Source organism: Polypterus senegalus, chromosome 17 (assembly GCF_016835505.1).
Source record: "Polypterus senegalus isolate Bchr_013 chromosome 17, ASM1683550v1, whole genome shotgun sequence".
Taxonomy (NCBI): Eukaryota; Metazoa; Chordata; class Cladistia; order Polypteriformes; family Polypteridae; genus Polypterus; species Polypterus senegalus.
In genome coordinates, this window is record NC_053170.1 from 20463721 (window position 1) to 20481697 (window position 17977).

Consider the following 17977-nt stretch of genomic DNA (forward strand, 5'->3'; position numbering starts at 1 on the left):
ATATAAATCAAGTCCTGCATACAAAACATCACTTTTTTTTTTTTTTTAGCCACTGTCCGATTTTAGCAAATTAGCTCTTCTTTGTATTTGCAGATGGCTAAATGTGATACCTGCAAACGGCAAGGAAAACTAATTGAGTCATTGAAGTGGCATGGAGACATGAAGCATTTTTGTAATTTGCAGTGCTTGCTGCATTTTTGCAGTCAGCATTGCCCCACTGATGTGCCCAGCAGTGTTGGTGTGTATCACTGTAGTAATGTTCATGTATTTGTCCAAAGGTATCAGTTTTTGCAACTGTTTGTGCCTCTGCCTCCAACCTTGCAGTTGCTTTTAAGATTTTATGTGATTTAATTACCTGTTGTAACTTGTTTATTTGTAAATTGATTATGTAAAGCTTTTAAGAAAAGGTTTGTTAATATCCACATAATTTCTGGTACCTTCTGTTGGTCATCGTGTGTATTGTTTAGTTTTTCCATGGTTTCTTTATAATGGTTTCTTTACTTTTTAAGACTCCTCTATTAACCAGTTTTTACTTTTGAATTGAATTAACATGTAAATGAGGCTCTATTAAACAGTTGTATTACTGAAATAATTGTTTTAAGTATATTTACCTATTTTTGCAAAATTATAACATTGTTTGTCTACTTGAATTATGCAGTTTTGTGTAATATAAAGGATTCATGTATATGTTCTCTCTGTTTGCTTGTCTGCTTATTTTGAGTTAGTATGATTTCTCTGTCCAGAGAAACTTTTAAACCGGTATCATTCATATTTGTTCTTTAATCTTGATTTTCTCAGTAAATACTGTTGCTACATCGCTTGGTGCCCCTGCTCCTTCTACACCTGCTGCCATTGGTCCTCAGATTCCTACAGCTATGCCTGCAGGGCCTCTACCACCACTGCCACCACCACTTCCGCCTCCTCCCTCAGCTGTGCCTCTGTCCCCCTTGGCTCAGAAGAAGGAGGCCACCCCAGTAATTGCTAATGTTGTGTCACTAGCCAGTACTCCTACTGCTCAGCCTTCCATTAACTCCAACACTGCACTTCAAGGTGAGCATATTACCCCTGTTTGACGGGTCTGGATATGTGAACTTCTTAGAAGTTTTAGTTTAACTTGGGTATACTTTTGTTTTAATCAGCATTTTATATATAGTATCCTTCATGCCACATTGAATCTATCAGCCAAAGGTGCAGTGAATTGTGTGTTTGTTTTTTTTTTTGGTGCAATGGCCAATATGTTTTTTTCACATATCTTAAAATCTGTTTAAACTAATCCATTCTGTTTTTTCTGGCACATTATTTGCTACTCCAAGTTGAGATCCACTAACTTAAATAATATTATGTTGGTGAAGACTTGCATTATTGAACTTGCCACTGATGCAGGTTTCTCCAGGTTTCAGCATCCATTTATTCACAGCTCAGTTCAGCTCATTGTAAAAAATAGGGAATCCATAATCCCGCTTAAATGGTGCAAAATTGTTAATGCTCATTTCTACATTTCAGTCATTATGGAGAAAAACTTTATTTTCAACTTGTATTTATGTATATATGCAAGTTTATTTTCTGTGATTTGACAGGTGCAGTTCCAACTGTGCAAGCCAAGATTATTGGGGATGTAAGTTGTATTTATTTTTAATTTTAAATACCCACAATTTTATAGTTTTACTAATAATGACTTAATAATCTGTGAAATGTAGAACAGGAGGCATGTAACTTGATCTACAGTTCTCCATATTATGTTATAAACACACAAACAAGTTTACTAAATGTTAATTAACCGATTTGTTAAGAGTATCCTAGCTGTATGCAGTGAATATCAAATGTACGCAGACCATTATTTGCATACTTAAAAATCTTTCATTGTTCTGGTTGTTATTTATAATTATATGTACTGAAAAGTGTCAATGTATTTTTCATGTAAATATTTTCCATTCATAATTATTTAAGGTGTTAAAGTTCTTACATGATTCCTTTTAATCTCTGCCTTTAAGTCAACTAAAACTGAAATTTCAGGAAGAGTGTCTAGTCTTTTTTCAATCCACTGCATTTCACTGTTTTACCCAAGTTGATGTATACTGTAAATCGCCAGTGTGTAATAGCTATTTGTGTCTATACAATGAAAGATTTTCTCTGAGGTGAATGTTAAACTCCAGATTTTATGGTCTTGTTAGTTTTAATCATGTTAATTTACTATATGTTGTGTTTTGGTTATGGGAATGTAGCATTTTAAGTGATCTTGCACACTGTTTTTTATTTTATGTACATTAGAAAGATCCTGTTTAATTTACTGTCTATAAAAAGTTATTTAAACAATGAAGTATTTAATTTATCCATCTAGTGAAACTTGATAAAGCAAAAGTACCCCTTTCTCTGGTTCATCCATTGTTTTATTTTTCAAAATATATTTTCTGTAGGCCAGCACCCAGACAGACACGCTGAAGCTACCTCCTTCTGCCCCTCCTAGGGTTTTGAAAAACAAAGCTCTGTTGTGTAAGCCCATTAGTCAGACAAAGGCCACATCTTGCAAGCCACACACTCAGAACAAAGAGTGTCAGACAGGTAGCTGAACTTACTACAGCAAAGCAACCTATGCTGTCATCTTCACTGGTTGCTTCTTTGCCTTAAAAAAGTAAGGAAAGCACAGTTTGGTGTTTAATTTTAATAAGTTCTGCATTTTTTTAAAGAGGATGTGAAGCCAGAGGTGATTGTTCTACCCATTCCTGTTCCAGTCTTTGTGCCTGTACCTTTGAATCTTTTTACTCAGTATACACCATATCCTTTTGGAATACCAGTACCGGTGAGTTCTTGTTGCTCTTATATTTTAATATGGAGTGCCTTGTAGAATAAATGCCTTATTGTTGACAGATTCTTGCCCTCTTTAATTTTAAATATTAGCTCCCAGTGCCCATGTTTATTCCAACTACTTTGGACAGTGCAGACAAGATAATTGAGACTATCCAAGATATCAAAGAGAAGATACCCTCTAACCCCTTTGAAGCAGACCTGCTCCAAATGGCTGAAATGATTGCAGAGGAAGAGGAGAAGGAGAAGCCAACATCACACGGTGGTTTGTATTTTGAACTTTTTTTAAATTTCTCTAAATTGTACAATATCTAGGTATCAACAAATATATAAAATAAAGGTGGGCAAAAGTAGGTTTACAGTTGTGAGTTTGTGGAACACAGTTTATTGTATTTATTAATGAATTTACTATTTATTTGTATTTGTCATATTTTTATTAAAGTGTGCTTGAGTGTAGCAATCAAGTTATGTCTTTTTTCATACGAATAACTGTAAACCTACTTTTGCCCACTTGGTTTGGGTGGGTGTGTGAATGTATTTAACATTAAAGAGTGCTTATCAGAAACTGTTTTGCTCATTTTGATTTTTTTCCCCCCTTCTTGGAGATCAAGGAAGCACATATAGTGGTGATTTGGAGTCAGAAGCAGTTTCAACTCCACACAGCTGGGAAGATGAGCTCAATCACTATGCTTTGCGGTCCAGTGGAATGCAAGAACCTGACCCAGAGCTCAGGCAGCTTTCACAGATGGATCTAGAGCAGGATCTTGAGGCAGACTTCCCTTTAGGTCAGTAAGCTAAAAATGAAGAGGCTTCTTATGTACTTTGTAAATGACCATCTGGCACAAACTTTATATCCTGTTGTGCTTTAAGATTATCACGAATGGGTTAAACTACATGATTGATTTGTTTTTACCCATTTGCGAATTCACCAACATTTTAGATATATACCATATTTAGTCTTAATTGTTTAGTATCTTGCTTTGTATTTGCAGATTTGTTTGATCCCTTCAACAAAGATATTAGTATAACACCCCGACAAAGAAATAGACGGAGGCCTCGTGATGGATTCCCTCCTCGAAAACGGGTAAGAGGTAGCTGCAAAGCTCAGCTAAAGTAACTTTGAACATCTCATCTCTTTATTTCTACTGTATTATTCCTATACTTTGACGGTCAAACATAAGGCAAATCTGAAGTATTTTTTCTGGCACTGATTTAATGCAAGGAAACACACAAGCCAAACACCACAGTACACAGGGTATAAAAATGGACAACTTAGGAGTCTTAAAGTGAGTATGTAAGTTATATTACAGCCTTCTGGATTCTAGAATTTTGTATAACATCAATCAGACTTGAACTCTACTCATGTATTCCAGTCTGTTCGTTTTATTTTTTCTTGTTTTAATGATTGTACAATTTTTTAGCCTCTTGGCTGATAATCAGTTGTCCCTTGCCATATCTCAGCTGTACACAAATATTTAACTTTTAACAGTCATATTAACTGATGCATACCTCTGGAAAATTGGACTTAACAGTTTGATTACATATTCAACCTAACTGTCCTTTTTAGCTTTTTACAGAAGCTCAATTGATAAATATTATAATAAACAATACCCACCCATACACACCAAACCTATGGTATTGATGGCAAAGTTTTTGTATATAAGGGTGACAAAGCAGGCAACGGGGTATTTGTGCACCACAGCCTCGTACTGTATGTGCCCTGTGAATGTGTATTCTCAAAGTCAGAGGGAATAATATAAATTTGTCTAAGCCCTAATACAGTTGAATTTTTTAAACAAAAAGTCTTCCTTAAACATTATTTGTTTTTCTGTTTCACATGAATGCCCTCACTATTGGATTATACTGGTTGAAACCTGTTTCATATGCTGCCAACAGGTGGCCGAATGTTTATGTGAAAAATCAAGAAATTAACCTTTTTTCGAGCCACTCTGCTAGAATGGTCCAGTGCTTCATAAAACTTCATGTTACCATCACTAGACTAAGCCTGTTTCTAAACATAACATCAAGTAATAAATGTACATTAAATAAATACGTGTATGAATAATTTACAATATTTTATCACAGCAGTTTTTAATAAACTTTTCTGTTTTTATACAGTTATTGTCTATATAATTGTATTATAAAATTCATGAATAATAAAGTTAATAACATATTGAATTAAAAATGTCCTCTATCTCAAGGTTCATTCAATTTAGGAATACTGTATATTTTTGAAGAAAAGGAAAAACTATGTGAAATGTTTGAATGTTGATTGCTATAGGAAATGTGAACTGCTATCTGTTGTTTCATGGTATTCTAAGGTGTATATTTCTGTATTAATTTTATAAAGCTAATGATTCTGCAATTTACTTGAATGCCTAAATATTAAAAAAAAAAAGTTTATATTCCATGGTAAAACAACATCATTTGTGTGTGTGTGTTTTTTCTTTGGTCAAAAATTAAAGAATGTTTGAAAACCCTGTCGATGAAGTATTATTTTTACTGTAGCTGTTCACCTTGAAAGTGCCACTTTTCTTTTTATATGGTAATTAAGTGATCATTCAAAAGGCTTTGCCTACTTCACTGATGTAAAGGTTTAAAATTATATTGGGGGACTTCTTAGGCAGAGCAACACTTAATCACAAAGGTTACTGTTGCACTAAAAATAAATGAATGTTTTCAGTACATTGTGTAAACCTGGGCATTTATGGGCTACGTGTAGAGTACTCATGTGGATCATGCAGTCCTGTGAAAAATAATAGCTACCTGTATGATACATTTTTTTTCTGTAGTATGGCATATTTTTCAGTAAAGCATGTTCTCTGACCTTTAACCAAATGCTAGCTAGTATCAGAGAAAGAGACCCAAGGAGAGCAAAATAATATTTAATATGAATTTTTTTTTTTTAAGAAATGATTTCAATACCCAGTGTTCCATTTGAAAAAATGTCATTGTCATGGACTCCATTCCGACTCTTCAATGGCTGGAATTGTATGAATGAAAATTGCTTCTTAATGGATGAGTATGGAGTTGTAATATTTTTTTATTATGCTCCTCTTCTCTAGGGGAGGAAGAGAGCATCAGCAGTAGTGTCTTCTGGGATTTCACGTGGATCCTTACCAGCCACCCCTGAGCCTAGGAATACCTTGAAATACATGTATGGAGTTAATGCTTGGAGGAACTGGGTGCAATGGAGAAATACACAGACAGAAACAGAGGAACTCCGCTTTGGAGGTGGGTTTCTAGGTTTTAAAGTAAGTTGTGAGCCTGCTGCAACATGGTATTAAATGTCATAAGTAATCAATTGTGCATTTGCACAGCTCGTCCAGTGAAACCAAAGGAAGATATTCTACAGTGCAGCTCTGCAGAACTCAGCTACGGACTGTGCCAGTTTATTAAAGAGCTCCGCAGGCCTAATGGGGACAAATACTCACCAGACAGTGTCTTTTACCTTTGTTTGGGAATTCAGCAGGTGAGTTTTCATTCATTTACTCGTAGTCTGAATTCTACTGGGCACATTTTTGCTGTAATTTGGGCACCTACTGTATTTATTGTGAGAATGGGTATACAGAATAATAACTCAAGACAGTAGCATTATGTTTTCCCCAAAGTATTCTGTTCATCAAAAACATATTAAATGTTGGATATTTCTTGCAAATACATGTACATCATAGAAATCCTCTTCCTGTTATGTCTCCATCCTTTACTCTGTCTCTGTGTTCCTTTGGCAGTATCTATTTGAAAATGGTAGGATAGAGAACATCTTCACAGATCTTTTTTATAGCAAGTTTACAATGGAAATCACCAAGATGCTAAAGAGCTGGAAGCCATCTGTTCTTCCAAGTGGTAGGTCACATTTATTGTGTCATTTTATTCTTTACATTGAATTGATACTTCTATTTCTTTGTCAGGTAAAGTGCTTATTTCTTATATTATTTCTTTTAATGGAAGATATTTGTGACTCCGGACCCTGCCTGTCTGTTTCATGTCCTTAAACTGACATTTTAACAGCAAGGGGCCTCTACTGTGCTTGCCCCTCTTGTTTTACTCTTTCAGGCTCTCTCCTGAAATGCCATCAGTGGGATGTGAATTTGGGACCCCCTTGGGATTAATAAAGTATCTATCTATCTAAAATTCATCATCCTCTCGGGAAGCTCTATCTGACCTGTGGTGTCTGCCTATAAATGTGACACTTGATGTGTAAAGATTAGTGTGCACTCTGATGACAGCTCACTAATCAAAACACAGTATTCGCTAGAGCCCATCCTCTCAACTTTGACAGTGAAAGAGTTTTCTTTTCAAGCCATATTTCATGTTCTGTGTGGTGTTACTGAAACAAATAAATTTAAAAATAATTAAAATACATAAAGAAAAAAGCATCAAAAAATCATTTGTCACTCTTAATTATTTATGCTCACATTTCATTGTGTGTGTTTGTCACTTTTCACAAAACATTTGTTTTTGCGAATTTACGCCCTAATTTAATTTTGTCTGAAGTATGCCTTTGTATACTTTATTTATTTTAGGCTTCTGTGTTTTTAAGTACATATATACTTTGGTGTCACTTTTTAAAATACAGAAACAAAGTGTATACACAGTGATTTGCAGATGGCCCATTCACAGAGGTTAAATCTTGCACCACTACTCATTTCTCTTTCTGTGCTACAGGCTATCTGCACTCTCGTGTCGAGGAGGAGTATCTCTGGGAATGTAAACAGCTTGGTGCTTACTCCCCAATTGTGCTGCTCAACACACTTCTGTTCTTCAACACTAAATTATTCCAGCTGAAAACCATTAGAGACCATCAGAGACTGTCCTTTGCTCATGTCATGCGTTGCACCAAAACCCTCAAACACAACGCCAAGATGACTTATCTGCGGTTTTTCCCACCTGCTCAGAAGAAAGACCCTTCAGGTACAAGTACATCCATGTGGGCTTGGTGTAAAAAGGCTAAGGAGTGTCTCTCTCCTTTAGTGTTCCGCAGTATGGCATCTTCCACAAAGAGTTGATTTTCCTCTTTTTCTGATTTTGGCAGAAAAAGGCCTCATTCTCGGAAAACGAAAACTTGGTAGTGAAGAAGAGGAAGAAGAAGTGATGGAGATGGCAGAAAACACCGATAATCCACTGCGGTGTCCAGTTCGTCTCTATGAGTTTTATCTTTCCAAGTGGTAATTTGCCTTTTATGCTAACTTCTAGAAGAGAATTTGTGTTGCTATTTTTGTTGCATTTTAAGATGTTTTTGAACACCATTCAAGCTTCACTCTGACAACATCAAGTGCTGACTCAATACTGTGCCTTTAGGTTGTTTTTTGACATGATTCAGACACCCCTTTTAGATGCCCAGAACATCAGATTCTTCACCCCAAACCTGTTTTGTAATGATTGCACATCTTAAATTTTACAACAGATGGTGGTTATGGTTGCTTTATGGGATGTAAATAAATATCACCCTAAATGGAGAGCAAAATCTAGAGAGTTAAAAGTATATAGATATAAATAGTTCTAAGTAATAGATGTATAGGTAGGTATGAATGAATGGCCCTGTATGATAGATATATAGTTACCTATCAAGATATGAATAGTTCTGTAGTATAAATAGATAGTAATTTATCAGATAAGTGGTGGAAAATGAATACAAGAAGAGTTTATTTTTCCCCCCCACTGGAGAGATTTTTTATTTTTTTAAACAAAAGCTTAAGAAATGCACAAACAGGATGAGTCAAAATTCACCCGAAGGACACGACAGTGTTCAGAATGTTGTAGCAGCTGTACAAAAATGGTATTTGATACTGTATTAAAAGCTTAAAACAAATAAAAGCTTTAAAACAAAAAGTACCATAATTGCAGTGGTTAATCCAGTAATGGTGGGTCAAAATTGACTCAAAAGGCATGGCAAGGTAAAAAATGTTTAGAAGCTGCATACATCAATGCTTAACTATTTTCCTTTTTCATTTATTTTGGGAGATGTAGGAAAAGTCCCAAACTTTCATCCTGAACAATTTCAATTTAGGGTGCTTTTACTGATTTCAAACACATTTATGAAATTTGACCTGAAGAATTTTTAAGGGTTAAAGTCAGGTTTCTGTGACATCCTCAGCTTTTTTTTGCTCTTTGTTGCCTTCAAGCACATCTCATTGTTTCTCTGTTTTTTTTTGTTTTTTTTTCTCTCTTTCAGCTCTGATAGTGTGAAGCAAAGGACGGATGTGTTCTATTTGCAACCAGAGCGCTCCTGTGTCCCCAATAGTCCACTTTGGTACTCCTCGTTGCCAATTGATCCAGAGACACTGGAAACCATGCTGACACGCATCCTAATGGTGCGTGAGGTGCATGAAGAGCTAAAAAAGGCAAAAGTAGATAGTAATTCTGATGAGGGGACTTCGGGGTAACGGACTTCAAGAGGGTTTGGTTCTCTGAACTTGTTTATTTTTGCATCCCTTTTAATGGAAGTGTAGTGTAATCCTAGACCAGAACGGGGAGGGTTTCCGTTGTTCCTGCTGGTGAAGCTATTAGGCCTGGCACTGGCAAGCAGCACTGGCATGACTATACTGGCTGGCCCTTCCCCACGTCCTCTACACACTAATGAGCAGCAAATGTCAGCAGAAGATGGGAGTCCAGGACCTTGAATTCTCTAAGCTTAATATTTCTATAAAATAGCCATGCCCTTACAAAGGAGGAATTATCCTGATTGTTATCAGTGTTTGCAAGGAGTTAGTATAGAGTTGTGTATGTTTTGAAGGTTTACTTTGTTTTTTTGTTTTTTTTCTCCCCCATTTTTTTTTCTCCTTTTCATCCCACATGTGTCTTTTCGGGTTTTTATTTTGTAGCTCTTATAATAATATTCATACAGACAGGAAAGCCACTTGTCGGCACCAAGATTCAGATGACACTTGTGGAACATCAATGGTGCTGGTGTAAAGAGTTTGTGAAATAAATAAACTGAGATGGGTAGCGGTATAGTGCCCAGAACTAAAGTGTGGGAGATTATTTTCATAACTGTGACAAATGGATGGTGCCATCAGTACCTGTGGAACACACAAGGTTTTTTGTTTTTTTTTATATATGAAAGTTGGGATATTATCATTATATTCATAATGAGTCAGGAAGCAGGTGCTGGGCCTGCTATGTTTTGGCACTTGATCTAATTGTAGGAATCCTTTGGCCTTGTCATGTCAGTTGGTTTACAGTTTTTAATTATTTGGCTTTACATTTTGGAGACAAATTACATTTTTATATAGAAGTGCTTGTCAACATACACGATGCCATGCAAGTACAAGTAGCCGGCATTCATCTGTTTGTTAATTTTATTCCTGTTTGTTTATACATTTCTACTCAATTTTGTACATTTTGAGCAGTAGGAGTGAAAAGTGCTACAGTGCTTTCAGCCTGTTCTTACGTTGATAGCCACTCAAGCTATTTGACACAAGTCTTTGACCTTACTGACCAGCTCAAGTATTACCTTTAGGACCACTGTGAAATTCAGCATGAGTAATGAAGTTAGAATTGTTTGCTCTCTAGATCAGCAGTAAGGAAGTAGCTAGTACACTGGATTTATGCGTTTGGTGTAAGAAATCGGTTAGTGGTAGCCCAGGGGGCAGGTAGCTGAGGCTGTTGCCAAGTGGAAAATGAGTTCAGCCGGAGGGCATTAATTCTAAAATAGTCACAAATAGGGCACATGTGGTTAGGGGTCCGGAGTAGGATTGTGCCCCTGTGTGCCGGTTTTCTGTGTTTGGATCTTACCTTTTATTGGTTTCTGGAAAACCTTGTTTTAAACAAGGAGAGAAATCGGGTGCAAGTAACACAATAAGCTACAGTGTAAATATTAGTATTAATAATCACCTTTAGAAACCTGTTGTGGCTGGAACCGATATTCCATTAAAAACATTTTATTGTGAAGCTGCTTATGCATTCTGTCTTTTGTATCTTCCAGGCCACCCTACCTCCAGAAAGTGGGGGGATGGCGGTTTGGGGGAAGCCCTTTGTGTCCATAAAGGGGGAGGGAAGCAGCCTATTATGACCCATTTGAGGTAAAGGAATATGTCAAGAAGGGAATGTTTACATGAGCCAGCTATTAAAGTGTATCTGACAGGTGGTGCAGCTCTCTGTGAGTGGCGGTTTTTATGGTCTGACAGCCATCCTAAACCAATACAACCCTCCGGAGTGCCAAAGGCCAAGACATTAGGATCAGAGATTTGGCACTACAGAAAAGAGGGTATATTGAATTTGCTGGAGGAAGTGAACAGAAGAGCAGTGTGTCTTCATGATGTCTCCTAAGGGAAACAGGAGGCATTGTCCCCAGCCACAGCCACTTGACTTTTGACTTTGTTTGTTGATAGAGGAGATTTGAAGTCCTTGGTGGATTGTCTGCTGCTTTATACTCTTAGGATAGTCAAATAAGAACACATCTGCTAATTATTGGCTTTGGATAGGGTTGGCACATGCCATCTACCTTTTTTATCAACTGGCAAGTATTTGCCGCCTCATGGTCTTAAGGGAAGCTGGAGAAATGACTGAAGCGATTATTAACACAACCCACAGTAATGTGGTGTTAATGCAGGTTTGGATGGATTTTGTATTTCACAATATGACAAAGAACACTCCTGACTTGCATGGTTTATGAATAAAAACATTGTGTGCCTTGCATACAGTGAAACATTATGGTTGACTGTGTCAATAGTTCAGATGTTGAGTGCCCATTATAGCTGCATATCTTCAAATGCTCAAACCCTGTCCAGATGAAGGTTCAGCAATCTGGTTTGTTTTGTTTTGTTGGAAAACTCCTAGTTGTGAAGGGGGAAGTTCTAATTAATTAGGTTTCTTCTGGGTGGCTGGATTCCATCCATGGCCCAAAGTGTTGAGTGGTTAGCGACACAAGGTTAGCTCTGTGTCCCATGGAACATTATGCAGTGTTCTGGATGAGTTGCTGGATTTGTGTGTGTGACGTTTGGGATAAGGCAGTGTGTTTCCTAAATTGAGCAGAAGAGTTCATAAAGTGTGGTAAAATGGCAGCTTTACATATTCAGGCACCCCCCCGGGATGAAATGGTCCTGTTATGTTAACTAAAATGCCAAAGAATTTCAGATGAAATGAAATCATCACTGATTTTGGACCTCAGTAATTTGTACCAAACCACTTCTCCACTTGTGCTGTTTACTTTCAGTGTCCATTAAAGTCCTCAGCAGATGGTCAGGTTTGACTTGCTTAGCCTTCAGGTGTATCATACTGTTCTTTTGTTTTGTAATTTCATGCTTGACATAATATGATCCTGAAAATGATGCTGAATATCATGTGCCAGAAAACTGAATTGCGCACAAGAATTAGATGTGGGATTCTGCTGTGAAAAAAATGTAGGGGTAGATGGATGACAAGTTGCCCAGCTCTTGAGATAAGGCTGATATCAATGTAGGACTTGGCAGACAGATTTTATGTCTTGACGAGCTGGAGTAGGACTAGTGACATTAGAACAGTTTTGACAAGAACAGGCCATTCAGCCCAACAAGTCCTGTCCCCAGAGGAACTCCATTACAGTCCTCGAGATCTGCAGTGGCTGCAGGATTTCACTTTCTAGATCTGTAACTAATTAATCTGTTTATTTTCTATTAAAGCAATTTGTTAGCTTACCTCATTATTATAATTCAGTACCCTTAATTGCCTATTTTACTTTAAACTGCAGTATTTAGGTTTTAATTGCTGCCTGTTTTCTTACCCGGCCGTCAGTTAATAATGAGGTACAAATGACAAAGGAAGCAGCAGCTCTTCAGCTTCCATTTAAGCTTGTGTATGTGCATCATGACACACTTGTGTTAATGGAATGGTTTGAAATAAAAGAGAGAGAAAGGAAGGTCCACAAAACATATGAATAAAGTTCTCAGAAAACACAAAATGTATACTTTTTTCTGGGAAGAATGAAAGCAGAATCATTAAATTCCCAGTCTCATTATCTGTTAGGCCTGGCTTCTAATTACCAGACTGGCTGGAATGAAATCCTGCAGCCACTGTGGACCTCCAGGACTGGAGATGAGTACCCCTTTGTTATCCACTTAACTCATCTAAATGAACCACTCGTCTAGTTTCGAACGTACCTAAAGTCCTACAGTCTAACACATCATTTGTTTACATGACCAGCTTTAAAAATGAAGACTTTTTAGAGCTGTGAGCACAAAACTGAGTATAGGAATGAAACGCTTTGCCCCAAAGAGGAGAGAGAAGGTGCAGGCAGTGGAATCGGGAATGGTGTTGCAGGTAGTGGGATGGAAGGTTGGATTTGTGTCCATGTAAACCTGAAGTGAGGTGGCCCCACGTCCACTGCCTTGCCTAATTTGTGTATTCTTTCCAGTTACTTCTATAATTTGTGTTATCTTTGCACTTTGGCTGGCAAATCAGAATTTCCCGGAGTGTTTTTTTTTTTATGAACTTTATAAGAAATATCTTAAGCTGGGACTGGACCGGTTGTGTGTTAATACTTGGTAACCAACAATGGAAGATGCCCAGCTAGTGTGTGTATGTATGTATGTACATATATATATATATATATATATAATATATATACACACACACACAGTGGATATAGAAAAGAAATCACCCCCTTTGAAATATTCCCATTTTGTTTTGCTTTACAGCCTTAAATGAAAACGCACACTTAATGCAACTTGTAACATCCAAGTGAAAGATATCTCAGCTACAGTTCCGAAAAATTATAAAATACCAAAAACAAGAAATACTGAGATTAATAAAGGATTACCCATATACAGCCTACCCCCTACCCCCCAATGTCAACGTCATTTTTTTGACCCACCTTTTGCTTTAATGGCAGCCTTGAGTCTGTTAGGATTCTTCTCTTATCAGCTTTGCACATCTAGATTGAGCCCACTCAATATCTGCCCCCCACTCTTCTTTACAGAACTGTTCAAGTTTGGTCAAATTGGATGGCGAGCGTTGGTGGACTACTATATTCAAATCTTTCCACAGATTTTCAGTGGGATTTAGGTCTGGGCTCTGACTGGGCCACACAAGGACATTCACTTTTTTCTCCTTCAGTCACTGAGTGATCCGTTTTGCTGTGTGCTTCGTGTCGTTGTCGTGTTGAAAAATGAACATTCTGCCCATCTTCAACTTTCTGGCAGAGGGTAGCAGGTTTTCCTCAAGAATTTGACTGTATTTTGCCTCATCCATTTTTCGTTCTACACTAACACCCCCATAACACGATGCTGCCACCTCCATGCTTTACTGTGGGTGTGGTGTGGTGTGAAAGGGTGAACTGCATTGGATTTCCGCCAAGTGTACCGTTTGGTACTGAGGCCAAATAGTTTGATTTTGGTCTCATTTGACCATAAGACCTTTTTCCACTTGGCATCAGAATATTCAAGGTGCATTCTGACAAAGTTCAAACGAGCCTTAATGTGGCCTTTCTTGAGACGTGTGTTTTTTTTCCTTGTGACCCTCCTGAACAAGCCACAATTGTGGAGCGCTTGTGAAATTGTTGTCACGTGCACACAATGACCACTCTTAGTCATAAAATCCTGTAACCCCTTCAAAGTGGTCATTGGCCTCTTGGTAGCCTCTTGTACCAGTTTCCTCCTTGCTCTTCCATCCAGTTTGGATGGATGGCCAGATCAAGGGAGGGTCCTAATAGTACCAGACACTTGCCACTTCTTTATTATGGACTTTACTGGGATCCTTGGGATTGCTGAAGCCTTTGAGATTTTTTTGTATTCATCTCCTGCCTTAAGTCTGTCCACAACTCTATCCCTGAGATCTTTTGAAAGTGGCTTGCCAACCATAGTCAGTTGATTGCTGTCAGTTGCACTACCATGCAAGAGAATGAACGCTCCAGGAACATCTGTTTTTATACTTCACTAATCACACGGATTACAACTGATCACAGGTGGAAGGACGCCAGTAACCATGGTCTGCAATGGAAGTGGTGGGCACTTACACCTGATTGAGTTTAGGAGGGGGTGATCCTTTATTAATCTCAGTATTTCTTGTTTTTGATTTTTCAATTTTTCTGAACTGTGGCTGTGATAAATTTCACTTGGATGTTATAGATTGAATTGAGTAAGTAAAGCTAGAAAAAACATTGGTTTGTGTGTTTACATTTAAGGCTGTAAAGCAAAAAAAATTAGAATATTTCAAAGGGGGGGGGGGTCTTTTTATACCTTGTATGTGTGAGTTGTGTGTGTTTGTATATGTATGTATAAAATATGGAGGCAAAGGTATAAAACCCCCATTTTGGCTAAACTCTAATATTTTTGATGAAACCCGTATCATGGGAAACACAGTGGGCTCAAAGTCTTCAGACCCTTTGGTTTATATGCACTAAGTTGCAGCCTTGTGCTAAAATTGTACAGCATAAACCCTTTGTATTCTCTTAGATATTAGGTAAGATTTGTTGAAATTCTGTATGTAAGCACACTGTTTATATACAGTAAAACCTAAATATTAAAGATATCGAGTGTCTCCAATATCACATATGTTACAGCCATTACAATAGGCCACCAGCAATAAATACATACAATGCAAGAAAAATTGTATACAGTAAAATGTGTGTACAGTGACACTAAACGTATGTACATGTACTAAGTACTGTACGTAGAAACTTAATTATGGTTACTCACCAACAATGACACGACGACTTGTCTGATAACGATGAGCTTAGTTTTACTGCACAACAAAAGAGAGCGTTACGGCTCTTCTAAAGCAGACTCGTCAGGCTTACAACTCGTTTTGCACCCTGGTTAAAGGACACTGCGGCCGTAGATCTTATATTCTTTTCTTCCTTTTTAAATAAAAAAGAATCGTGGACTTATTGATGTCATAATGGTGTCCTACAGCGGTATAGCTGTTCCCTTCCTTCAACATATCCAAAACTTTTACCTTTTCGGCAATCGTTAGCATCTTCCGTTGGCGCTTGGGCACGGCCCCTGAAGGAGAAGTAGGAGCAGATTGTTTTGGAGCCATAATGAAGGGCTTGACTATGCACAAATAAATACAAAAGAGCACAAAAGTTAACTCTTTACACAGTGAGACAAGACTCCCTGGTTAACGCAGTGGTATCAAATTTGGTGCTCCGTCGCTGAGCCAATCAGCACACAGGAACTTAACTCCATGCTCTGATTGGGTAGCTTCTCAGCCATTCATCAATATTACCCCTTCAATCAACTGGGCAAGCCAACTGAGGAAGCATGTACCAGAAGTAAAAAGCCCATTGTCCGCAGAAACCCGCAAAGCGGTGAAAAAATCTGCGTTATATATTTAGATATCCTTACATATAGAAGCTGCGAAAGTCGAAGCGAGTTGCAGCGAGGGATTACTGTATACCACTGACACTAGTATTAAGATCCTTCATTCGTTGAAACCTGTTTGGCAGAGATTCTACTCATCTTGGGTTTGATGTGATAAGCTCCATCCACCTGTTTTGGAAGGTTTTCCACTTTTCTCCTCCACTACAGACTTTCTTAAGCTGTCAGGTTGGATGGAGGACTTCAGTGGATAACTGTTTTCAGGTTTCTCCAGAGATGTTCATGTGTGGCCACTGACTGAGCCATTCAATAACATTTGCAGAGTTGTCCCTAAGCCACTCCTGTTTTGTCTTTGTTTTAAGAACCCAAGCACACTGCAGCAGTTTTTCACTAAGGATAATCTCTGTTTTGCTCTGTTCAGCTTTTCCTCATCCCCGACTCGTCTCCCAGCCCCTACGGTTACCACTGCCATGCTTTACTGTTAGTATATTATTGCACAGGTGGTGAATGGTGCCCTGGTCTTTCTTGTCATCATGTGAGAGATTCTTGTTTCTCACAGTCAGAGAGTCCTCCAGGTGTGTTTTTGCAAGTTCCAGGTAGGTTTCTGAGGAGAGGCTTTTGCCTGGCAACTCAAACTTCAGATTCATGGAGCACTGCAGTGATGGTTGTGATCAGAAGTTTCTGTCATCTGCACCTAGACTCACTGGAGCCTCAGCCAGATAGGTTCTTGACCATCTCTTACCCCAGCCCTTCCCTCTTGATTGTGTAGTTTCACTTGACAATGTAATCTATTTAAGAATTCTGAATATGACTGTACTCGAATAACCACCTCCAATCCCGGCTCCAAGCTATGCAGACAATTCTTTGACTTCGCGGCTCAGTTTTTATTTAGCTGTGAGCCTTTACCAATCAGTCCAGTCAACTGAATTGACAAAAGGTGGACTCCAACCAAGGTGTAGAAACATCTTAACAATGATAAATAGAATAGGATGCAGCAGAGTCGAAGCAAAGGGTCTGAATATTGTGCCATTTTCATTTTTTTTTAATTGCAAAGATTTCTTAAATCGTGTTTTTGCTTTGTCATTCTAAGGTATTGAATGTCATTTGATTGGGGTGGGTGGTGTGAATTTAAATGATTTTAGCACAAGACTCCAACATACAATTTGAAGATGTCTAACTGTGTGTGTTCCTGGGCTAAAAGATCATTTAGGTGCATCATGGGAAAAGAGATAATACAGCCCTCTACTCTCCACTGTTAATACCCGAGGACCCGGATGTGGAGCTCCATCACCAAATGACACCCTGCTTAGCCTGCTCACCACTGCTAGCATATCATCAGATGCCAGTATGTGATGAGCTTAATGAGGCTGCAAAAAATTCAAGTTGTTCCCCCACATTCAGAAGGGGAAAAAGTCTTAAAAAAATATCAAGGCCTTCCACACCAAGGAAAAAACATTTTGTTTTTCCATCAGATTTCTTATAAGGTCCTTAACTTGATCAGTGACTCTACATCAGGCAGCCACTGTAGGAGTTTGTTGCCACTTTTATTGGTGGGCTTCCTACTGCTGCTTTTGATTTTTTTGGAAGTCGGTGGGATCCCCCTAGAGGATGGACGAGAGGCCCGTTTTTTGTACCATCTGTGTGCCTGCTGTTGCCATTTCATTTATTTTTCGATAGTTCTCAACTTTTATTTGCCCACCAACTAAAACTGATAGCATTACACAACTTCTTATTGGCAAGAATGTCAAATTTGCTGGTACCGTCGCCTGAGGTTATCTGAAGACCCAACTGTGGGAGGACATTCCTCAGTTTCACATTTCCAAAGTATTGCAAGCTCAATTCTTTTTATGACCGCCAATACTGTGCTGCCTGCTGGAGCTGCTGTCCATACAGAGTGTTTACAGGTACAGTGAGATCAGCTGTCATCTCTGTTGTCT

At 38.2% G+C, this 17977-nt stretch overlaps 1 protein-coding gene across 1 annotated transcript in view; it reads left to right on the plus strand.

Moving 5' to 3' along the window:
- Window positions 1–10699, plus strand: part of LOC120517741 (zinc finger MYM-type protein 4-like) — a 100720-nt gene extending 90021 nt beyond the window's left edge. The window contains exons 15-28 of the mRNA XM_039740203.1: window positions 94–238; window positions 799–1050; window positions 1578–1615; window positions 2415–2559; window positions 2685–2797; window positions 2896–3067; window positions 3408–3587; window positions 3795–3886; window positions 5868–6036; window positions 6123–6274; window positions 6534–6648; window positions 7471–7716; window positions 7838–7970; window positions 8978–10699. Coding sequence (XP_039596137.1) covers window positions 94–238; window positions 799–1050; window positions 1578–1615; window positions 2415–2559; window positions 2685–2797; window positions 2896–3067; window positions 3408–3587; window positions 3795–3886; window positions 5868–6036; window positions 6123–6274; window positions 6534–6648; window positions 7471–7716; window positions 7838–7970; window positions 8978–9188 — 2163 coding nt within the window. The 3' untranslated portion in view covers window positions 9189–10699. The remainder of the gene's footprint in view (window positions 1–93; window positions 239–798; window positions 1051–1577; window positions 1616–2414; window positions 2560–2684; window positions 2798–2895; window positions 3068–3407; window positions 3588–3794; window positions 3887–5867; window positions 6037–6122; window positions 6275–6533; window positions 6649–7470; window positions 7717–7837; window positions 7971–8977) is intronic.
- The last annotated feature ends 7278 nt before the right edge of the window (window positions 10700–17977 follow it).